This window comes from Notechis scutatus, chromosome 11 (assembly GCF_049901735.1).
Source record: "Notechis scutatus isolate UNSWTSFEM ecotype Mainland chromosome 11, rNotScu1.2, whole genome shotgun sequence".
Taxonomy (NCBI): domain Eukaryota; kingdom Metazoa; phylum Chordata; class Lepidosauria; order Squamata; family Elapidae; genus Notechis; species Notechis scutatus.
Window position 1 is genome coordinate 917,501 of NC_142019.1, and position 23,822 is coordinate 941,322.

At 45.7% G+C, this 23,822-nt stretch overlaps 1 protein-coding gene across 39 annotated transcripts in view; it reads right to left on the reverse strand.

The window, feature by feature from the left end:
- Positions 1-23,822, reverse strand: part of HMG20A (high mobility group 20A) — a 49,832-nt gene that overhangs the window by 10,146 nt on the left and 15,864 nt on the right. For 12 of the 39 annotated variants that reach the window (XM_087972444.1, XM_087972443.1, XM_087972446.1 and 9 more), the window contains 5 exons: positions 10,981-11,068; positions 9,341-9,488; positions 8,376-8,588; positions 3,010-3,142; positions 1,605-1,636 (listed from right to left, as the gene is read on the reverse strand). In XM_087972444.1, coding sequence (XP_087828570.1) covers positions 1,605-1,636; positions 3,010-3,142; positions 8,376-8,588; positions 9,341-9,488; positions 10,981-11,066 — 612 coding nt within the window. In that variant the 5' untranslated portion in view covers positions 11,067-11,068. Of the gene's footprint in view, positions 1-1,604; positions 1,637-3,009; positions 3,182-8,375; positions 8,589-9,340; positions 9,489-10,980; positions 11,069-23,822 lie in introns of all 39 variants that reach the window. The other 27 variants (XM_087972453.1, XM_087972452.1, XM_087972454.1 and 24 more) reach the window with 7 other exon arrangements.

The following is a 23,822-nucleotide window of genomic DNA, read 5'->3' on the forward strand; positions in this document are numbered from 1 at the left end:
CCAGGAGTTCTAAGATGATAGGACCACCACTAAGAAGGCGTTGTCTTTTGCGCTGGCTAGGCCATGGAACAAGATGAATGGTCAGTCAAGTGTCAAGGGCTGGAAAATCAGAAACCCAGTTCAAATGTACGTAAGGGTTTATTGCAAGCTTAAGCGGTCTACAACAGGGGTGTCCAACCTTGGCAACTTTAAGACTTGTGGACTTCAACTCCCAGAATTCCTCAGCCAGAAAAGCTGGTCTGGGAGTTGAAGTCCACAAATCTTAAAGTTGCCAAGGTTGACACCAATCTAAAAGAATCTGAATTACTAATGGTGCAATTTTGGCGGTAGATAAGGGCCGACAGAATCCAAGGTGGGCTGGACTTAGATCGCTTGTGGGCGCGCGAAGGGACTCGAGACGCGTTTGACCCCTCCCTCCCTGGGGCTCAGTCTGCTCATCATCCCCAAGTTTCCAGAAAACGATACTGTTGGGAAGAGCCATTTAGCCGCGCTACTCTGTGTGGGGAAAGGACAAAAATCCAGCAAGGGTGATCCTAAGTGCCAGGTGCTGAGAAAATTCCAGAGGAATAACACGGTTGCATGGTATGGCCGCCACCTTTGCCCTCGGGTGAGTCACTTAATGCAGAATAGATCCCAACCATCAGAACTGCAAAGGACGGTGCAGAAATGAAAAGGGACCACTTGCTACGTGGATACCAAAATGGGGGCGGGGGAGGTGTTTCTCTCCCTTGCTTAGCATCACCAATCCCAACAGTGAGGTTCTTGTTTTCTCTTTAAGGTTGGAGATTACATTTTGCAGAGTCTTAAGCAACTGGTCCAGGTCTACCAGCATGTTCTGACCAAGGCTTCCGAGGCCGTAATTAAGCACACGCTTATTTTAAAAACAAGTCTTGTTGTATTGCAACGCTGGGGATTATTTTCATTCTCAGCCGGTAATGAATCTCAAAGAAGTCCCTCGAGATAAGCACCCACCTTTCTTTCCTGTGAAGTGCTGCCAACAACAGAAGTGTCAAATGAACTAGAAAGAAAAACCAACCGAAGTACAAAGAGCTTCAAGAATGAATCTGAACCAAACGAACGACTTTGCTTCCTGCAAAGGTTTCGTCATCTTGGCCTGACTTTTATCCCTTAGGGGAGGCAATCACCTCCCAGCCTTATTCCCGAGTCACCCCTTTTGTCTCAGCTGCTCTTGCCTTCTAGCAGCTCTGTGCACACGCACACTGGGAACAGGCTCCCCTGGGTCCTCTTCCTCACTGCTGCCAGACTCCAGAGGCTCCGGAGGCAGCACCCCACTCCCAGACGGTATTGGCCCCATCTTTGCATCGGACGTAGGACCCTCGTCCGAGTCCTCTCCAGACTCCCGGACTGGTCCCCTTTCTTCCCCATTGTCCAATTCCACTGCTGACTGCACAGGCTGCCAGCGAACCACAACGCAACGGACAGGCCTGAATCTATGGGAAGATATTTCATTCTGTTTCATTCTATTTTCAGCAGGCTTGCTTGTTAACTACAGAGGGCCTCAATGCCTCTTCAATTAATTCCAGTAACACTTAATGAGAAAAGAATCAGCTCCGGATGTTATCATAAAAATGTAAGGTATTTACCTGATGGTCATGGGTAGCTGGGCGCGTTCCTTCTGAAACAGACAAGACGAGGAGTAAATTCACAATGTGTTTACAATGATTGCAGCGTCCCAGGATGATGGGACCACCATTTGAGACTTTCCCAGCCACTTCTGACACGCAAGTCAACGGGGGAAGTCAGAGTCACTTAACAACAGCATGATTTGCTTAACAACTACAGTGATTCGCTTAACATCCATGGCCAAAAAAAGGTCATAAAAATCAGGGGTGACTCGCTTAACCACGCTACTCTCTGAAGTTCTGATCCCAATCGCAGTTGTCAAGTTAAGGAGGCGCTGTGATTGTTGCATGCATGTGTCAATTAAAAAAAATACTTCTTTGGTCTTTTTAGTCGCCAGCAGAAAGGGAGTGAGGGGAAAGGAGTGTGTTCCTTAAATGCTTCAGATAATTGCTAGGCAGCCAAAGCTGTTGGCACGCAAGATTATTACTCGAGAGCTACGGATGTGTCCCATTGGAGAATATACATCCAAGGGGTGGGGGGAAGACCAGGGTCAAGGGTGAAATGAATGATATGTCTTAGAGTCGGCTGCACCCAGGTAACGCCAACATGGTCACTCCTAATAAATCTTTTTTTTTTTATTGTGAGAGATGCGGCTAGTGACTTATGATCTGAATGGGGGCTGTATTGTCAGAGCCCTGACAGTATGCATGTGTAGATGTAGGTAAATGAAAGAATGCAAGCAGAAATCCTCTGAAAACTCTGACTGAAATACCACTCAGAGGGAAATCCAAGTGCTTCTGCAGTCAAGGAAGGGGACGCAATTCACCCAGGCACCTAGGATGTCTCCGGCCACCCTACTCAACCTCTTCTTATCTCAGCAGTTATAGCTTGTAGGAGCTGCAGCTGCAACCACATTTGTGGTTTATTGTGTGCTTGGTCCCGATACCTGGGCGGCTACCGTGTATGACATAATGCATGAAAAAAAAAGAACACCCACAACAAGGCATTATACGAGCAGTCCTCGACGTACAGCAGGTCGTTTAACGAACTGTTCTTCACACTTGCAACCGTTGTGGCATCCCCGGGGTCATGTGATTTACATTGGGATGCTTGACTCGTATTTATGACGGTCGTCAGCAGCCCCCCCCCCCCCCGGGGTCATGTGTGATTCCCCTTTTGTGGCCTTCCGGGGAAGGCAGAGTCCACGGGGAAGCAGGATTCCCTCAACAACTGGGTGGCTAACTTGACAACTGCAGGGATTCCCTCGGACAACAGTGGCAAGGAGGGTGATTAAACGGGGACGAAACTCAACTCCATGACGGTCTCGCTTAGCAACGGAAATGTTGGGCTCCGTTGTGGTTGTTGAGTCGAGGGTGACCCGCGTTGCTATAAAAGGACCCTGCGAGTGGGTTCCAGAGACCGTACCTTGCCGGTGTGTTTTGCCCTTCTGTCTGTCCTGGGTTTTCCTGCTGAACACCTTGTAGGCCTCCGTCTTCTGGTACTGCTCCAGCTCCTTCATGTAACGCTCCTTATCCCGGTCGGCTTCGTCAAGGTAGCGCTGGAACGACACAACAATCACTCCCCTGTGCTTGGCTGACTGGGTGAGGAAGCCGGAGAGGTGTGAAATTCAGCCGCCGAATTCCGGTTCCCCCAAGAATGTAATGCGGGGACGAATACCCCCTCGGTACCGTCCCGTGTGTTAATATCAAACTAGAATTTGGCATTTTGTTCGTAGTTGCTCAGTGGTGACCCTCTCAGCTTCAGGATGTGGGCTGTGCTTCTCATTTCGTCTCCCTGTGAATGGCTGTGAGTAACTCGAGGGTAGATCTGTCCGAGGGTGAAGTGCCTGCACCTCGGGCTTTACTGTGGGTTTAAACTATAGAAATCTTGGGAAAGAGGGAGAGGGAGGGAGATATAGATGGTGGGTGGGTGGGTGGGTGGAGAAGAAGGGAGATATAAGCAGTAGCAACGGGACTTAAGACTTATATACCGCTTTCCAGCCCTCTCAAAGCGGTTTGCTGAGCCAGCCTCTTGCCCCCAGCCATCTGGGTCCTCATTTTACCCACCTTGGAAGGATGGAAGGCTGAGCCAACCTTGAGCCTGGTAAGATTCAAACTACCAAATTGCAGGCAGCCAGCAGGCAGCAGAAGTAGCCTGCAGTACTGCCCTCTAACCACTGTGCCACTGAGGCTCCTAATATAGAGGATGGATGGATGGAGAGGGAGGGAGGGAAGGAGTGATGGAGTTATAGGTGATGGATGGAAGGAGGAAGAGAGGGAGAGGAAGAGATATATAAATGATGGGTGGATGGAGAGGGAGGGAGGGAAAGAGGAAGGTATAAATAAAGGATAGATGGATGGATGGATGGATGGATGGATGGATGGATGGATGGATGGATGGATGGATGAGAGAGGGAGCTATAGGTGATGGAAGGATTGATTAGGTAAGATTGATAGATGATAGGTAGATAGGTAGATAGATGATAGATAGATAGATAGATAGATAGATAGATAGATAGATAGATAGATAGATAGATATGATAGATGATATAGATATGATAGATAGATAGATGATAGATATGATAGATGATATAGATATGATAGATAGATAGATGATAGACAGATCGATAGATGATAGATAGATAGATAGATAGATAGATAGATAGATAGATAGATAGATAGATGATAGATAGATGAATATGATAGATCGATAGATCAATGATGAAGAAAAGAAAGAAAGGTGATAGATAGATAGATAGATAGATAGATAGATAGATAGATAGATAGATAGATAGATAGATAGATCAATGATAAAGAAAGAAAGAAAGAAAGAAAGAAAGAAAGAAAGAAAGAAAGAAAGAAAGAAAGAAAGAAAGAAAGAAAGAAAGAAAGAAAGAAAGAAAGAAAGAAAGAAAGAAAGACGAAAGGTAGATAGATAGATAGATAGATAGATAGATAGATAGATAGATAGATAGACAGACAGACAGATAGTAGATTAGATATGAGAGAGAGAGAGAGAAAGAGAGAGAGAGAGAGATAAGTTGTTGGTATAACTAGAGAGCAGAAGACGCTTATCGCAGGTTTAATTGCTCATCTGTCCTCCTGTCTTTGGATGGGTGGATGGATCAAGCATCAAAGTTTAGCTTTCCTATCAACAGTGATGTGCTTGAATCTGGTTCTAAAGAAATCATATCAAAGTTTGCCTGGAGCTGCCTGTCACTTTCCCTTAATGAAGGGAGCCCGGCTGGGCTGCAAAGCTCTTCAAAGGGTGCTGTGGACGGGTGCAGGGAACTTCAAAAAGAGATGAAGACGTGAACGTGCGGATTAAAAGCCCCTCTCCTCCTTCCTCCTTCGCTTTGTTTCCTGCTGCTGTCAGAGCCTCCTATGAGCGATGACGCAGAGCGGACTCGGCCTCTACCTGCCTGTCAACGACAAGGCAAGGGCGTCCTTGATGGATGAAGGCAACTTTATAGCGCAGGGATCTCCTTGGCTCCTTTAAGACGGGTGGACTTCAGTTCCCAGAATTCCTCAGCCAGCTTTGTTGAAGTCCACCCGTCTTAAAGTGCCGCAGCGAAAAAACCCTACGATCCCCTGCATTTCTCGACAATGTATTGCTACAGCGCAGCCTGAATATTAACTTCCTTCCAAAGTGTTTTCGAAGGAGGCAAAATGACAACAGGCATCAACCGACTGTTGTGGTTAGCCGGCAACAGGTGCGGACGGCTGAGGAGAGCGAGGACTCAGATGAGGGGCCAGGACCATTAGGGAGTGGACTGCTGCCTTCAGAGATTGTGGGGGCTGGCAGCAACGATGAGGAGGTTCCCGAGGAGCCTGTGCTAAGTGTACGTGCGCGCAGGGTTGCTCGCAGGAAAGAGCAGCTGCAGCAGCACGGGCAACTCGGGAGTAAGGCTGCAAGGTAATGGCCCCTCCTTCAAGAAGATAGAACCCAGCCGTGAATCGGACGTTCTTTGCAGGAAGCAAAGACGTTTTGAAACTCAACCTCGTGGATATTACAGTATCTTAAGCTGGTATTTGAAGACTCTTGTGTTGTAAAATATTTCTTATCTGTTATTCTTGGCAGCCTCGCACAGTTTTGGCGAGGCTCGTGCTTATCAGAGTTAATTCGTTTGCAGCAGCCTTTTAACCGGGGATTTGTAAGACTCATTAAAAGGTTTCTGTTCCCTTTGGTTCATGTTTGTTTTATTGGACAAGAGTTTGGGTCAGCATATGACTTACAACAGTTTGCTTAGTGACCGTTCAAAGTTACGACGGCACTGGGGGAAAAAAGGGACTTGGGCCCGTTTTTTCACGCTTACAGCCATGGCAGCATCCCCCACAGTCAACGTGGCTTACATTCAGGCGCTTGGCCCCTGGCTCACACTTACGACGGTCGCAGTGGATTCCCCTTTTGCGACCTTCTGACCAGGAAAACGTAAGGGGGAAGTGCTACTCATTTGAGAACCGCAGCGATTTGCTTAAGAAACTGGGGGAGAGAAAAAGTCGTAAAAAGGGGGGGCAAAACTCGCTCAAACCGATTCCTCACTCAGCGACAGGCATGTTTGGGCTCAGCCGCGGTCGTAAGTGGAGGACTACCTGTGTAAAGGGAAAAGCGAGGCCCGCGGAGGTATTGAGGTCCTGTTGCCAATGAAAATCTGGAATTGGGATGGGGGCTTGGAGCTCTCTGAGCTGGGTTGGTGCTTTGTTTTTGTTTTTTTGCAAACGTCGCCAAGTTCTGCGAGTGGCTTTTTGGACTTGTCCATGCGTGGGTGTGACCTGCTTTGCATTTCTCCTGTGGCTTCTGTTTGGTCCCTGTGTCCACCAGCCTGATTTATTTCCCCCGAGTTTGCAAGCCACTCAGGAAGGCAAAGGGGCTAACAGGACATTGCCTCTCCTATATACCCAAGGGAATCCAAGGCCTTGCTTCTGAGGAGACCCCTTAAAGACCCTGGAAGCTGGAAGCGGCTGCTCGAGGGTCGGCTTCCGACAGAGAAAAAATTCACTAAATGAAGCACGTCAGCCTGTCAGCCAACCTCCTTTGGGTTTCGTCCTTTGGACCGAAAAGAAGAACAAGGCAAGGCTCCTCCCCCCGTTATACGCTGGGTGTTTTCCCTACATGGGCGAGCGGCCGTTCTCAAAGGGGAGGTGAATTATCATCCCTTTTGTCCCCGCATTTCCAATCTGCATCCTGTTCAGTCTGTTCTTTCGGTGTGTATCTGTTTTGCCCGAGACACCAGCTGTACCGGAGAATGTAAAGGCGGCAGCGTTCCATCAGCCTGCCTTGACATTTCCCCACGTTCTCCGTGCACCAAGGCACGTTCCTACCTGTCACACTTACTCATTTGCCTCCTTGAAAGGGCTAACCGGCTTCATGAGATGACTGAAAAACGACAGGTCCAAGGGGAAGGTGTCTTTTAGAAAGCATCCTCCCCTAGAAGAGAGTAGGTGCAGCTGAGGTTTCAACTGTGGGGGTCCTTGGTGCTCTCGGAGCTTGGTGGTTTTCTTGCAGACGTTTCATTGCCCAACTAGGTAACCTTATCAGTGCTAGAAGGGTGTGGGGATTTGGGGGGAGAAGGAGAATGGGGTGGGGTCCTTGGTGCTCTCTGAACTTGGTGGTTTTCTTGCAGACGTTTCATTACCCGGCTAGGAAACATTCTCAGTAATAAAAGAGAGTGGGGTTTGTGGAGAGGAGGAGGAGGAGGAGGGAGGAGGAGGAGGAGGAGGAGGAGGAGGAGGAGGAGGAGGAGGAGGAGGAGGAGGAGGAGGAGGAGGAGGAGGAGGAGGAGGAGGAGGAGAGGAGGAAAGGAGGAGGAGGAGGAGAGGAGGAAGAAGGATGAGGAGGAGAGGAGGAAGAAGGAAAGAGGAAGGAGGATGAAGGAAGAAAGAAGGAGGAAAGAAGGAGGAGGAAGGAGGAGGAGGAAAGGAAAGAAGGGGAAGAGGAAGAAGGAAGAAGAAGGAGAAAAGGAGAAGGAAGAAAGATGGAAGAAAGGAGGAGGAGGAAGGAGGAAGGGAGGAGGAGAAAAAAAGGAGGAGAAGGAAGAAAGAGGAAGGAAGGAAGGAAGGAAGGAAGGAAGGAAGGAGGAGGAGGAGGAGGAGGAGGAGGAGGAGGAGGAGGAGGAAAGAAGGAGGAGGAGGAGAGGAGGAAGAAGGAGGAGGAGGAGGAGAGGAGGAAGAAGGAAAGAGGAAGGAGGATGAAGGAAGAAAGAAGGAGGAAAGAAGGAGGAGGAAGGAGGAGGAGGAAAAGGAAAGAAGGGGGAAGAGGAAGAAGGAAGAAGAAGGAGAAAGGAGAAGGAAGAAAGATGGAAGAAAGGAGGAGGAGGAAGGAGGAAGGGAGGAGGAGAAAAAAAGGAGGAGAAGGAAGAAAGATGAAGGAAGGAAGGAAGGAAGGAAGGAAGGAAGGAAGGAAGGAAGGAAGGAAGGAAGGAAGGAAGGAGGAGGAGGAGGAGGAGAAAGAGGAAGAGGACGACAACTGTGGGGTTCTTGATGCTCTCTGACATTTCATTACCCAGCTAAGTAACATTATCAGTGCTATGGATTGAATCCTTGGGATTCTTTTATTTTTGGCTTCCCCAAAGAAAGTGAAGATGCCATCCAATGCCATTAAAAAAAAAAAACGGGCTCTCCAACCTTGGCCCCTTGAAGACTTAATAAGACTTCAACTCCCAGAATTCCCCAGCTGGGGAGTTGAAGTCCACCAGTCCTCAAGGGGGCCCAGGGTTGGAGAGCCCAGCCAGAAAACTTTGCGCCCGAAGGGGGGGAAAGGCGAATACAGCAGTACCTGTAATACAGCAGTACCTGTTTCTCCTCCGGAGGGAGTTTGCTCCATTCGTTGCCCAACATCCGGGTGATTTCGGGAAACGGGACCTCGGGTCTCTTGGCTCGGAGCTGCTCCCGCCGTTCGTTCATAAACCTCACATAGCCCGTCAGGGGGGATTTGGGGGCATTGCTGTCCCTTAGCGGTTTCTTCCTCTTCCGCCCTTTAGACCAGCCTCCTCTCTTGGCTCTCTGCTGTTAGGGAGACAATTCAAAACCCATCGCTTGTTTGCTCGCTTCGTTTAAAAAGACATTATCCTCTCCCGCGTTTTTTTAACAAACCGCAGGGAGTCCTCGACTTACGACCACCAAGAGAGCCCCAAACTTTCCATTGCTAAGAAAGGACAGCTGTCAGGGGAGTTTCGCCTCGCTTTACGACCTTCCTTGCCGCCGTGCGTGAAGCGAATTGCTGCCGTTGTCGAGTGAGCAAACTGATGCTTAAGAGAATCTACTTCCCCATTGACTCGGCTTGTCAATGGTCGCCAAGGGCGGGGAGGGGGTGTCACGTGACACACACCCCCGGGGACGCTGCAAACCGTCGTAAATATGAGTCGGTTGCCGAGCATCTGAATTTGGATCGCGTGACTGTTGGGGGGGGGATGCTAAGTTTGCAAATTGGGTCCCAAGCCCCTTTTGTCAGCACCCGTTGTCATGTCAAAACGCTCATTAAACAGACCGTTGTAAGTCGAGGACTCCTTTTCGTTCACCTGTGCCAAGAGGCAGCTTCCGTTCCAGCCCAATCATCACAACCTGCTGGGCGGGGGAAACGGGAGGATTTTATTTGTGGGCGACCCCCATTCCCGAACCCCTTGCAAGGGGGTGCAGGATTGCCATAATTAAAATATAAATAATGGATTTCTCCCCCCGCCCCTTTATGCACAAAAGATGAATGGAGAGAAGAAGTAGGTGGAGGAGGAAATCTTTTAAGAGGCTGCATTTCCGCTCACCTCCTCCTCCGGCCTCAGTTCGCTATTATCAGCCGTACTAAATGAATCATGGCGCAACAGTTGGTTTTGCAAGAGGTCTTCGGCAAAATCGGGACGGTTGGCAGACTGGGAGGCGCTGCCACAGCACGATCCTTCTGAATGATTTAGCCTGAAAGAAAAAATAAGAGAGAGAAGAGATTCGGATCGTCTCCCACGTTCCCGTTGCCCGCAAAACACAGCTACGCTCAGTGCGCCAATTCATCTCCATCCGCTCGGCCCCTCCAAAATGTCATAACTGAGACATGTTCGGAGAGTGGGCACGGCAAAGAGCAGCTGATAAGGGACCCTGGGTGGCAAAAAAGCCGCCCTTGCTTGTTGCAAAGAAAAAGCTGGCCTTGCACAGGGAGAAGAACGATTTCTGACCTCCGCGGGGTGTGTTATGGGGGGGGGAATAAATTTTGTTTGTAAGAAGAGCAAAAGCTCCGTATTATAAAGGGCTGAAAGCTTCACAGGAGGACCGAAGGCAAAAAAAAAAAAAAAACCCGCGTTTTATTATTCAGTAGGTTTCAGGCACCATTTCTAAGTCTGTTTGGGATGCCGACTTTGATCTAGACTGCTCTCGTTTTTTTTTGCTTTCGTTTATGGTCACACCACCGCTGATTGTTGCACTGGGGAGGAAAAAGAAAAAAGAAAAAGGAAGGATTTTTCTTTTAAAAACGAAACAACCTTGGAGTGATAGGAAACACCACCGTGTGGTTCCACAGCGTTCTGAGCCCATGGTAATAAATTGCTGGGCGCAGCACATTCATCTGTCTGAAAACAGCTCACTGGGAAACGTATGACTGCAGCTGCCATAGCTTGGGGCTTGGGTGGGTTTTTTGTTTTTTTCCCCCCTATCAGGTCAGAGCGAGAGAAAGGTAGGCGACAAACAGGCCGAATAAATCCTTTTTTTTTTTTTTAAATCCTCTCCCACAAACTCAGAAGGATATTAGGCCTGGGCTAAAATGAACCATTCGGAGAGAATAGCCCAACTCGGTTAATGCCATTGTAATTCAGAATAATAGAGTTGGAAGGGACCTTGGAGGTCTTCTAGTCCAACCCCCTGCTTAGGCAGGAAAGCCTATACCACTTCAGACAAATGGCTGTCCAATGTCCTCTTTAAAACTTCCAGCGTTGGAGCATTTACAACTTCTGGACGGAAGTTGTTCCACTGGTTAATTATTATAACCATCAGGAAATTCCTCCTTAGTTCTAGATTGCTTCTCTCCTTGTTAGTTTCCATCCTTTGCTTCTTGTCTTGACTTCTTCTTTGGGGCAGCCCCTCCAATATTGGAAGATGCTACATCAGGTCACCCCTAAGTCCTTCTTTTCCTTAAACTCGACATCCCCAATTCCTGAAACCGTTCTTCGCATGCTTTAGCCTCCAGTCCCCTAATCACCTTCCTTACTCTTTTCTGCACTCTTTCAAATCCCACTACAGTTGAAATGCTTACGTTACTGCACATGAAAACTGAAAAGGCGGTGAGAACTGGAAGGTCATTCTTATTTCCCAGGTGATGTGCTCATCAAGTTGGGAAAAGGGACGAGAGACAGAGAGAGAGAGAGAGAGAGAAAATGAGTGACGAAGGCATCACTCTAAAGTTAGATAATAAGCTACTCACCCAGATGGCACCTCAGTGTTCTCCTTTGAGCCATCATCTTCATGAATACGTGAAGGAGGTGATGAGCTGCTCATCGGATTCTCCATTACTGTTACAAAAGGAGTGGAGAGGCAGTTTTCACATTCATGTCACTGGAGTTTCTCCATCATCCAGGCCACAGTTGTCCCAAAAGTGGCTTTAAAAAAGGCAGTTGGACCTCCTTGGTTTTCTCCTTGAAAATGTCTCGCTTCGAAACATTTTCAAGGAGAAAACCAAGGAAGTCCAACTGCCTTTTGAAAAACCACCTTTGGGATTTTTCATATTTGTATTTCTACCTGCAGAACATGCAGTACATTTCTACCTGTAGTACATTTCTACCTTGCAGAGTCACAGGCAGACTTATTATCCTGGTTTTAAATATTCACTCCTAATTTCAATGTCATTTGCTTCTGGGAATGTTTAAGCTCAGGGCTACAGTCCTAGGCTGAACAACCTCTGCCACATTTCAATTGGAGTTAAGTACCATTTCTGAATAAGCTCTACAGAAACAATCACTAGTAGTGCAACATGAGTGATGTGTATTAGGAGACTGCTTAAGCAACAAGCAACAAGCAACTGTTAAGCCTGAAGTGCATATAGCTACTTTATTTAAATCTGCCGAGAAACACAAACCTACTAACTCTTAAAATATGGAAACAAGCATTGGATGGTAGCAATTTTTGATTGTTCTGTGCCAGTAGATCTCAACCTTCTCTTCACAATGGACACCCTTTAAATACCTTTTGTAACCATGGACCTTAGAGCCCCCCCCCCCCCAGACTTAACTCAAGATTTAAGCCATACCCTTTCTTCAAGCCTTCACGGACCCCCTGAGGTGACATCGCATGCCCACCTCCAGGGGTCTAAGGACCACCATTTGACAACCAATACTAAGCACAGAGCACAAATGCCAGAGTTTGCAGTCATGGTTGTAGTCCAATGATTAGTTGGCAGTTTTCAGGAACAGGTTAGAGTTTGTTATGGCAGCTACGGAGTACTTCCCAATCTTCTATATATATATATAAAAGCAAAATACCACTCGCACATCATCACAAAATCTCCAGAACCGCAAAACCTACAAACTTGAAATTTGGCACCTATGTTCCTCTTGGCTTCTAGGTGCTCACTAAGAAAGGATTTTTCAAAATGACCATCAGAGCATTAGCATTTCCTATATTATTGTTATTGCTATTAATACGCTCTGATGCTAAGGAGTTCTACTCCCGCTCCCCACCTGAAAAGAAATCTCTTCCAAATGCAAAACACAAGCAGAGGAGAGGAGTTTCAGTTTCAGAGCACCAAGCAGCTTTAGCACAGAACAGTTGAGCTAAGCCACGCCCAGGCTCCTTGCTGTCTCCTTCTTGCTCACACAGCAAATACTGTTTCACTTTCCAAACAGCCCTCAACTCTCTCACACAGAGAGAGGACGCTAGCCAGATGAATACTGATGGATGCAGATAGGCAGAGGCAGAATTTTTTCCCCCTTATTTTCCTCCCCAAAAACTAAGCCCGACCACATAGTTCCATAGCAAAGCAGGGATACCCAAGCTAGTATTACATGTAATTGTGAGGACTGGAAAAGTGGAGCTATAATAAACACATTTGAACTTCCCTTGAGACACCAATCCACATCAGTTAAGCTAGGAGGGAAATGGAAGTGACAACCAACCACCATCAACATCACGGAATATCGTTTGGCTGAACGCTTTGTTCCCTGATCCGCAGAGCCATCGCTGTTCTTCTGAAAGACTCCTGGTTTAAATAATCTCTTTTTTAGGATGGTTTCAGAAATGTTGCTGTCCCGAAATTGCCACATCCATGACTGCAATAAATAAGTCAATATTGATGCATATACTCTCACGCTTATCCTCCTCTCCTTTTATTGCTTCCCTGGGTTGGATTTTACATTGCAAATTCCGTAGCCAAGCGGGGGGGGGGGGAGGGGGGGCGTGTTGCTATTCTGTCTTGACGCCCAACGATGCTGCTCTATGAATAATGAATGTAATGCAAGGCCTGAGCTTTTTATAGGGAACAATTAAATTCTATTTTACAGCAGTCAACGAAAGAGCAGGGAAAAAAAAAGAGAGAGAAAAGGAAAGGCGATGGATACTATTCTATTTCAAAATAAATATCTGAATGAGAAGGGATGTATTTTTTGTCCGGACAATCGTCAGTATGATTCTGAATGAATTCCACCCTATGAATTCAATACAGGTAGTCCACGAGTTATGACCACAGTTGAGCCCAAATTGTATGTTGCTAAGCAAAACATTGCAACTGTCATAAATAGGAGCCAGTGTCCAAGCCTCCGAATGGAAGTCACGTGACCATGAGGGTGCTGCAACGGTCCTAAATGTGAAAAATGGTCCTAAGTCACTTTTTTTCCATGCTGCTGTAACTTCAAATAGCCACTAAATGAACTTTTATAAATGTGGTGGCGCAGTGGTTAGAATGCAGCATTGCAAGCTAATTCTGCCCACTGCCAGGAGTTTGATCCTGACTGGCTCAAGGTTGACTTAGCCTTCCATCCTTCCGAGGTCGGTCAAATGAGGACCCAAATTGTTGGAGATCATAGGCTGACTCTGTAAACCACTTAGAGAGGGCTGGAAAACCCTGTGAAGCAGCATATAAGTCTAAGTGTGCATTCCTTCCTTCCTTCCTTCCTTCCTTCCTTCCTTCCTTCCTTCCTTCCTCCCTCCCTCCCTCCCTCCTTCCTTCCTTCCTTCCTTCCTTCCTTCCTTCCTTCCTTCCTTAGAATGCAGCATTGCAGGCTAACTCTGCCCATTGCCAGCAGTTTGATCCTGACTGGCTCAAGGTGGAGTCAGCCTTCCATCCTTTCAAGGTGGGTAAAATGAGGACCCAGATTGTTGGGGGCCATAGGCTGACTCTGTAAACCGCTTAGAGGGGGCTGGAAAGCACTGGAAAGCGGCATATAAGCCTAAGTGCTATTTTTGCTGCCCCAAATCCATCCATAGTCCCATATTTTAGAATCCAATCATTTCCATGCTTATATATAATTTCATTTATACAGGCATCTGAGCTACCCTCAAGTTTCAGTGCTCTGGATATCATGGAACACGTTACAGTTGTAGAAGGGTTAACCCCCCCAAAAAAGGAAAAGAAGAAAGAATAATTGTGCAATGCGTAGCGATCGATAGCGAAAGCAAAATGAAAACAAATGTCAATTTTACGTCTATGGAAAAGGAGCAGATGGAATTTGTCTGACATTTATTTGACCACTTCCTACTTCTGTTTTGTTTGTGTTAGGTGCCGTCTCTTGAAAATGACCTCTTGAATGAAATGAATGAAAAGGGAACAGGGTTGCTTTCAAGCATATTCTGATGCAGCTGACCTCCAGGTGGGCTGCGGGAAAATGCTCTTTTAATCTGTTCTACGCCAGTAAATGGCAAAGGCGTCGTTTTAGGGCAGGGGTCTCCAACATTGGCAACTTTAAGACCTGTGAACTTCAACTCCCAGAATTCCTCAGCCAGGAAAGCTATACAGGTATTCCTCAACGTACAACCACAACTGAGCCCAAGATTTCTGTTGCTAAGCGAACCATTTGTTCAGTGAATCTTGCCCGATTTTACGATCTTTCTCGCCACAGCTGTTACGTGAATCACTCCAGTTGTTAAATCAGTAACACGGTCGTTAAGTGAAGCGGGTTTTTCCCATTGACTTTGCTCGTCAGAAGGTCGCAAAAGGGAATCGCGTGAACCGTCATAAATCTGAACTGGTTGCCAAAGGTCTGAATTTTGATTGCATGACCACGAGGGTGCCGCAACGGTCGTAAGTGTGAAAAAATGGTCGTAAGTCAGCTTTTTCAGTGCCGTTGAAACTTCGAACTGTCACTAAATAAACTGAACTACCTGTAGATCCTTTTAAGGAAGCATTGATGTGAGGGGAGGGTTTGCAGGAGAAAGGGAGGCCACAATCCAGCAGGGAAGAGGGCCATCCCAGCCAAACTTTTATTTACTGTCTGAAGAAGGGAGTTGTGAGGCGTTGTGCTAATTAACCAACAACAACATCTGACTGGGATGCAAGGAAACAATTTGTGCCTTTCCATCCCCACCTCCAAGAGAAAAAACATCAATGCTTATAATCTAGTTTCAGGCTTGGTTTCATTCCTGAGAGTCAGAAGGATGGGGGGGAAAAAAAAGCATAATAGGGTCCTTATGGTTTTGTTGTGTTTCCTTGTTTTGTTTTCCGATTTTATGAATCCCGCTTTGAGAGAAATTTGGCAAAGGGTTTCTTTTTTTTGTTGCTGTTGTTCTCCTTTCCTGAACACAATGCTAGGTTTGCTAATGAGAGAATAGCAGAGTGTATTGCTAGTTCAGTTGTCAAAATATACCAGCATTTCGGTTTTTAAAGTCAAACCTTCTAGTTTACAGTATTTATTTCCTGGCTGGTTTTAAATCAGGCTGTTTTCTTACAGTCAAATTTATCAATCCTTATTGAAGACCAAGTCATCGTCTTGAGCCGTTCTGATCAATTACAGGTCGTTACAGAGGCATAGAATCAAGATCAAGATCACGTGAAGTATTAGTGCCACTTAATAAAACCCTAGTAAGACCACACCTGGAATACTGCAACCAATTTTGGTCACCATACTACAAAACAAGATGTTGAGATCTTGGAAAAAGTTCAGAAAAGAGCCACAAAGATGACCAAAGGCCTGGAGACTGAAACGTGTGACAAACGGCTGCAGGATTTGGGTCTGGCTAGTCTAGGGAAAAGAAGAATTAAGGGTGACACGATAGTAGTATTCCAATATTTGATGCACTGCCACAAAGAAGAGGGGGTTAAATTATTCTCCAAAGCACCAGAAGGCAGGACAAGAAGCAATGGATGGAAACTAACCAAGGAAAGAAGCAACTTGGAATTAAGGAGAAACTTCTTAATAGTGAGGACAATTAACCAATAGAGCAGCTTTCGTCCAGAAACTGTGGGCGCTCCAACACTGGAGAGTTTTAAAAAGAGACTAGACATTTATTTGAAATGGTGTAGGTTCTCCTGCTTGAGCAGGGGGGTGGACTAGAAGATCTCCAAGATCCCTTTCAATTCTATGCTATTCTATCTTCTCTTCTCTTCTCTATTCTAATCTATTCTACTCTACTCTACTCTACTCTATTCTACTCTATTCTATTCCTTCTAATATTTATTCTATTCTATTCTATTCTATTCTATTCTATTCTATTCTATTCTATTCTATTCTACTGTACTCCACTCTACTCTACTCTACTCTACTCTACTCTATTCCATTCTATCTTATCTTATCTTATCTTATCTTATCTTATCTTATCTTATCTTATCTTATCTACTCCTCTACTCTACTCTACTCTACTCTACTCTATCTACTCTACTCTACTCTTTTAATTCTTATCCTTACTTATTCTCGACTTACAAAAGCAGTCCCTGCTGCCAGAACGATTGGAGTCTGGTTAACTAACAGGCACTCTCCTTGAAGAGTATATGAAATAACTTTAGACTTTCTAACCTCAATAAGAAGGCATATATCCCTCGCCCAGAATAGGAGCTAATGGGCATGTTGCCTTTTCTGTCCTTTTCTATATATTATATTCTACTATCCTATAGGTTACATTCCACAGGCTGGTCTTCTTTTTCCCCATTGGCCCTCAGTCTTGATAAGCAACCATTTAAGGGTCAACCTTGCTTTCAATTCAGCGTGGGAAGCAGCTGGACACCAGGGTTACCACCAGGCAAAAGAGGCCGTATAAACACAGGAAGTTAGAAGAATGCAAACTCCTTTCTTGCTTTAAAGACTTGTTTTATTTAATCCATATGGCTGGACACTCAACATTGAGGTCAAATATTTCTGAACGTGGAGAAGTTATTCAACTCTTCCAACAGGCAGGATAAGGGAGGGGAGGGGAGAGCTGGTTCCCACTGGAACCAACTGGAAAAAGGATAAAAAAGAAAATTGTGCATAGGATGTGCTGGGTCAGAGGTTGCTCTGCTGGCTTCAAAATCATTCCTGCCTTTATGGGCCTCGCAGCTGTGCTCCCAAACCACGGGGCTAGGTGGTTTTAAAGGACGTCCAAGGCCTCTAAAACAATTCACAGAAACTCAAAAAGATGTTTATTCCTGCACCAACTAATTATCTCAGTCCCCCGGTGCTTGGTGTTGAATTCCCCTCTTAAATTCTGGACCCTCTGGGGTCAGGTGAGCAAGCGATGGGGCTGGTTTTAGCCAGATATTTCCTTCCTGTGCACTTTTGTCAGGATGAGAACAATCCTGACCAGGATGCCAAGAGGAAATAGCCCCTTTGCCCTTCCACACTCGGATATGCTAGGAGAAAAGCAAGTTCAACATTCAATGAAAATGTCGGGTCAGCAAAAAGTTGGTGAGTTTTACCTTAAGGACATAGTATAAGGTAAAGGTTCCCCTTGCACCTATGTGCTAGTCATTTCTGGCTCTAGGGGCCTGTGCTGATCTCCATTGCAAAGCCAAAGAAGAGCCAGCGCTGTCCGAAGACGTCTCCGTGGTCATGTGGTTGGCAGGACTAAACGCTGCCGAAGGCGCATGGAATGCTGTTCCCTTCCCACCAAAGGGGTCCCTGTTTTTCTACTTGCATTTTCATCTGCTTTCGAACTGCTAGGTTGGCAGAAGCTTGGACACTTCATGGGAGCTCACTCCGTCAAGCGGCGCTAGGGATTCAAACCGCCGAACTGCCCACCTTTCTGATCGAAAGCTCAGCGTCTTAGCCACTGAGCCATCCCACCCTCTGAGGACACAATATATTATAATCCATTTATTTCACAGTTATGGTCAGCGCTGGTTAAATAACCGGCATTCGGGACTTAGATACTACACAGGGAGTCCTTGCTTTACGACCGCAACTGAGCCTAACATTTCTGTTGCTAAGTGAGACATTTGGGAAGTGAATCTTGCTCCATGTCACCGCCTTTCTCGCCGCAGTTGTTAAAGTGAATCGTTGCCGCCGTTAAATCAGTGACACGGTTGTTAAGCGAATCATTGTCGACTTTGCTTGTCAGAAGGTTGCAAAAGAGGATCGCGTTGATCCTGGGGAGACTGCAACTGTCATAAATATGTCAGTTCCCAAGCGGCTGAATTTTGATCAGGTGACCGTGAGATTGCTGCAACAGTTGGGTGACAAATGGTCATAAGTCACTTTTTTTTCAGTGCCGTTGTAATTTTGAATGGTCACTAAATGAACTGTTGCAAGTTGAGGACAACCTGTAGAGGTTTCTTCCTTCCTCAGGGTTCTATGTTTTATCTAACACTAAACAATAAGATTGTTATACGTTCTCTAAATCATGTATCATTTAAGAGAAATGAACTGCCCTTCAGTTGCAGGTCAACAGTGGAAAAAACAATCAATAACTTTTGATACCTGGGTTCTGATCTTTTTAATAAAAAGGAGGAAATACTTCTCTCTGCTCAAGACATGCCAAAAATCAAAAAACATTAGAGAAGCGAAGACTGGATCATGGCAAGAAATGACAAATGTAAGAAGGAAGCAGAAATGCTCTAAAATGATAACATTATAACTTGCAAAGGGATCGTTAATAGCCTGAGATTGCCATGTCTTAAACTGTAGCTTACACAGACTATACTAGAAACGTATAATAGGTTCCATCAATCCACCTATAGATGTTAAATCAGGCAATCCGACAGCTATAGGCAAACAATGACATTCACTCCAAGAGCCTCCGTCTATTATCCTTCTTCTTCTCCGAAATCTTAGCTTTGGCGGTTTCTAACCCAGGAGCAGCAGAGAACACCGATAGATAAAAAGACAGTTAGGAATCCATGGCAATAATGAAAACCACCAGCAAGACAACGTTGCTGTGCTTATTAGAGAAATGGCTGTAACATGACAGGACTGGCCAGTAGAGCCGCTCCGGGGCTCAGAATAGATGCCACATTTCAGCACTTTTCTAAAATGCTGATCACGTTTTTGTTTTCCCAAAAGGCTACCCCATTTAAAAAAAAGGGGGGGTCGGGATGTTTGAAAGCTGCTCAATATTAAAGAAAAGAATATCAAATACAACATGGATTTCTAACCAGGGAGGGAAGGGGTTAAAACTACATTCACAGGTTGTCCTCTCTAAGGCAAAATGGCTGTATTTCCCTTATAGAAGCAGGTTGGGACATCTCAAGAAAATAAGGCTAGATAAAAAAGGGCCCAGGGCAGTTTGGGTGCAGGCTGCAGAGAGATTGATCGAACTGGGGGGGAATCCTGAATAATGGAATTACTAAAAATAAATAAATAAATTCGGCGGTGGGGCACATCATTTTTCCTCTGTTTTTATCGGCAAAAGAGCAAGGAAAACTTGGTTTGAATGCCCGAGCGGAGGGCTGCCTATAAATTTAATAAACAAACAGCGCATCACATGGACTTTGGAGGCAATGTTATCTAAGGATAGAATTGTCGTCTTTTTTTCTTAGTTTCTTCAGTTTCCAGTAATGATCTGCCAGCCTTTCTAGAATCAGGACACCCGTTGGAACATCTATTTTTATCTCCTGGCAAATGTTTTTGAGTTGGGAGAATACGGAGCATCTTAACTTTGGGAGTTGCCAGCGTTTAATGCTGTTTGTGGGTCTGTGGACATTACGCTTTACTGGAAAAGGACGGCCTTTGTAGCTGCTCTTTTGATTCCCCACCAAAAGTGCGAACAAAAAGGACGTGTGCCTTTCATACTCAGACAATGAAGAAGAAGAAAAAACCCACACATTTGCACAAAAAGAAAGCAGAGCCTGGCTGGATGGATGATTTGCAATCCCTTTTATCAGCCGAGTCCATAAAAATTGTCTTCACTTTTTCTGCGTAAGGAAGTATAGTAACAAGGTTGTTTAAGCAGCAGGAGGGGCACTTTCTTGGCAGAGACTAAGATTGTAGCTTTATGTCTTTGAAGGTGTAAATCGTGCACTGATGGATATGTGTTGGTGGAGGGGGAGAGAGAGAGGGATAGGGGGAGGATAGATAGATAGATAGATAGATAGATAGATAGATAGATAGATAGATAGATAGATAGATAGATAGATAGATAGATGATAAATATGAGATAGATGATAGATAGATAGATAGATAGATAGATAGATAGATAGATAGATAGATAGATAGATAGATAGAGACAGACTGATAGATAGATAGATAGATAGATAGATAGATAGATAGATAGATAGATAGATAGATAGATAGATAGATAGATAGATAGATAGATAGATAGATAGATAGATAGATAGAGAGACAGACAGACAGACAGACAGACAGACAGACAGACCCTGTTTCTCCAACAATACGGCCTCTCCCAATAGGAAGTCCCAGCATGTTTTATAGGCATGAAATGAAATTAAGCCCCTCCCCCCAAATTAAGGCCTATATTAAAACATGCGAAATGGGGGGGGAATGGTGGGGGAGCTTACCGTTAGGAAGTACTTTTGTTGCACACCCGGATATGGTGCTGCCTGAGTTGACCCCGATAGGAAGTGCCCTACCAACGCCGAGGTCAACATCCAAGCCATCGCTGCCCACCCGCCCGAAGATGCAGGGGGGGGGGAATTAAGTCACCCCCGAAAAGACGGCCTAGCCATTTTTTCGGGGCTCAAAAAAAAAATAAGATCCGGCCTTATTATATGAGAAACACAGTAGATAGATAGATAGATAGATAGATAGATAGATAGATAGATAGATAGATATGATGGATGGATGGATGGATGGATGGATGGATGGATGGATGGATGGATGGATGGTGGGTGGTGGGTGGGTGGGTGGGTGGGTGGGTGGGTGGGTGGATGGGGGATAGATATGTATGTATGTATTATTACACATGCATACACACATGTATCCATCTATATCTACATCCACCTACCTGCCTACCTGCTTATCCACCTACCTGCCTACCTATCTACTTAGGTCCCTACGTATCAAATATCCACCTCCCACCCTCCCACTTTCTAGCCTGGCGCCTTCACCACTAGACCAAACTCCCTTCTGGGCTGGCCAGCCCTGTATATCCTAAGCAGCCTCCCCCACCCCTTCTCCCATGGGAGTGCCATTGAGAGGAGGGGGTTTTACCAGGCTGCAGGCCAACCTAGCCCATGTCCAAATCCAATCTGTCTTTCGCCAACCTCCTCTCTATGTTTCGAATTTGTTTTGTTGAGTTTTCAGAAAAGCAAACCGGTGGACCGATGGACGGAGCCTCTTCTTGGCGTGCTTTTTTTTTGCCAAGGTTCCAGGGCCAGAAGGAATAAACAATTATACTCTGCATGGACTAAGCTCTAAAGGCTCAGATGCTAAAAGATTAGGATGAATACAAAAATAGAAATCTGCCTGGAGGATTTATTTAATTTTGCCAAGACGGGGGGTTCCCAGTGGGTCCCCACTAAGATGTTCATAAGCTCCCAAACAGGATTTAATAGAAGCGTCACGTGTGATTTGGAACAGGAATTGGTTTGGTTTCGGCTTCGTACACTTTTTCAAACTGGACATGATAGATTATAAACCATGGCTTAGCCTTATGAGATAGTTTTGGTCTAATTAATGAATTATGACTTATGGCAATCCGGAATCTATCTTCAAAAGGGGTTCAAAGCTGCTTTAATTTTTGATGTACATGTGTCACATTCAAGTAAGCCTTAGAAGAGCTGACTGCAGACATCTAATTACGCTCAGTAAAATGTCTAAGGGAAAACTCTTTTGTCTTTTTTTTTTCATGCTGATCAAAAACATCATTGTTGATTTTTATATTCCTTCAAAGAGCCTGAAATTCTTCCGTGAAGGCAGAAATATGCCCCCACTGATTTGCCTGGGCTGTTTGCCACAAGTATTGTTCAAAATTCAAAACAGGACCTGCGCAGCATTTCCTGTAACCTACTTTCCGCAACAGTTGGGCTCTCCTCTCACCCACAAGCACAATCACACACCCCCACACTCCCTTTCCCACCTATACACGTTGCCGTCTTCACTCAAAAAGCACAGCTCTGCAACTAGACATGTTACAAACACAATGGGTAGTCCTCGACTTATGACTGTAAAGGGGTCTGGAATTTCTATCCTTCGTCACAACGGTTTTAAGTTGAGGCACCCATAAGCCCAATTTTATGGCTTTTCCAAGTGGCGGTCCTTAAATGAATGCTGCAGTCGCTGAGTGAATGCTGTGGTCATTAAGTGAATCAATGTATTCCTTTGGTTGTTCGGGGAGGGAATGTTGGTCCCCTGATTGCAGAAGGCTGCAACTGGTTGCAAAGGTGAGCCGGGTTGCCAAGCATGCAGTCAAATGACCAAGAAAGAGGGTGTGTGCGGTTGTCAGAAATCCAGAATCAGGTCGTGCGTAAGTAGGTTTTGGAGGGTCGTTTAAAGTTACGAAGGACCCTCCAAATGCTACTTACGTACGACCTGATTCTGGATTTCTGACAACCGCACACACCCTCTTGGTCATTTGACTGCATGTCACTAAGCGATTGGTTATATGTCAAGGACTACCTGTATTGTGCCAGTAATGCATATCTATCTTTAGGCCCTTCCAATAGCTGTGACACTTAATTCAAATATTTCTTGTTCTGATTTCAGTGGGTCAGGAGGAAAAGGACCAGGGTTTGTTTGTTTGTGTTTTGTCAAACGCTTACAATATAACAGAAATAAGAATAAACATAAGTTTAAATAGGAACTAATAAATGGGGACAATAGGACAGGGCATGATTGTGCACTTATGCCCTTACAGACCTCTTAGGAACGGGGTGAGGTCAATAGACATTTGAGGGTAACAGAGTGAGGGTTTGAACATGTGACAGGTCCTAAGGGGGGGTGGGGAGTTCAACAAACTTTACCATTTTTTAAGCAATGTTTTTATTTCTGTGTCTGGTATTCCTTTTTTCTGCTAGAGTGCAACAATTATCAAACATTTTCTCCAAGACCCAATCCTTAGCATCCTCAAAAGAACCATCTCCCTCCCATTCTGAATCCATCATTACCCTTTCATCCTTCACTAATTCTCCCAAACTTGCATCGTCTTGTATACAGGCAGTCCTCGACTTACAACAGTTCGCTTAGTGACACCACCACCACCACCCCCGAAATTACAACGGCATTAGAAAAAGGGACCTGGGACCATTTTTCAGAGTTATGACCGTCGCAGCTTCCCGGGGTCTACGCGATCTTCCTTTTGTGACCTTCTGACAAGCAAAGTCAATGGGGAAGCCAGGCTCGCTTAACGACCGCAGGGATTCACTTAACAAATGTGGCCAGAAAAGTGGTGAAAGTCGGGGAAAACTCACTTGTCACACGTTTCTCGCTTAGCGACATTAATCTGGGGCCCAACTGTGGTCATAAGTTGAGGACCACCTGTATTTATAAATATTTCTTTCCTTTGTACTGAACTGGATATATCCAGCCTAATGAAGGGAAGGACGCAAACCCGTCGGCGACAGCTCTGATGCCAGCCGGGCTGAGTGGAATGAGAGCCAGTCCAACTCTGTGTTAGCCACAATCCTCTGGCTCACCATATTCCCCTGGTGCCTGTAGACAGACGCCTCTGTTCCCTGAACAAGCCACCCAATCCAGCTCAGCGGCATTCTTGATAGAAGACAGGGAAGCAGAGCTGGGCTCCGGGCTTGTGCGTGAGGAAGCATGCCAGAACAATCCAGCTTCAACAATCCAAACAATTCAGAGCCCGTTTAAGGGAGCTCTGAACACGTTGAGACCGAGTGAAGAACTGGGGACCCTTACCAGTGTGTGTGTGTGGGGGGGGGTGTCCTCGGTTTTTCAACTCAGTCTGCAGAGCTATGAGACTACTCATCCTGGATTCTCCTTTCGGCTCGGTGGAGAATTAGATTAGATT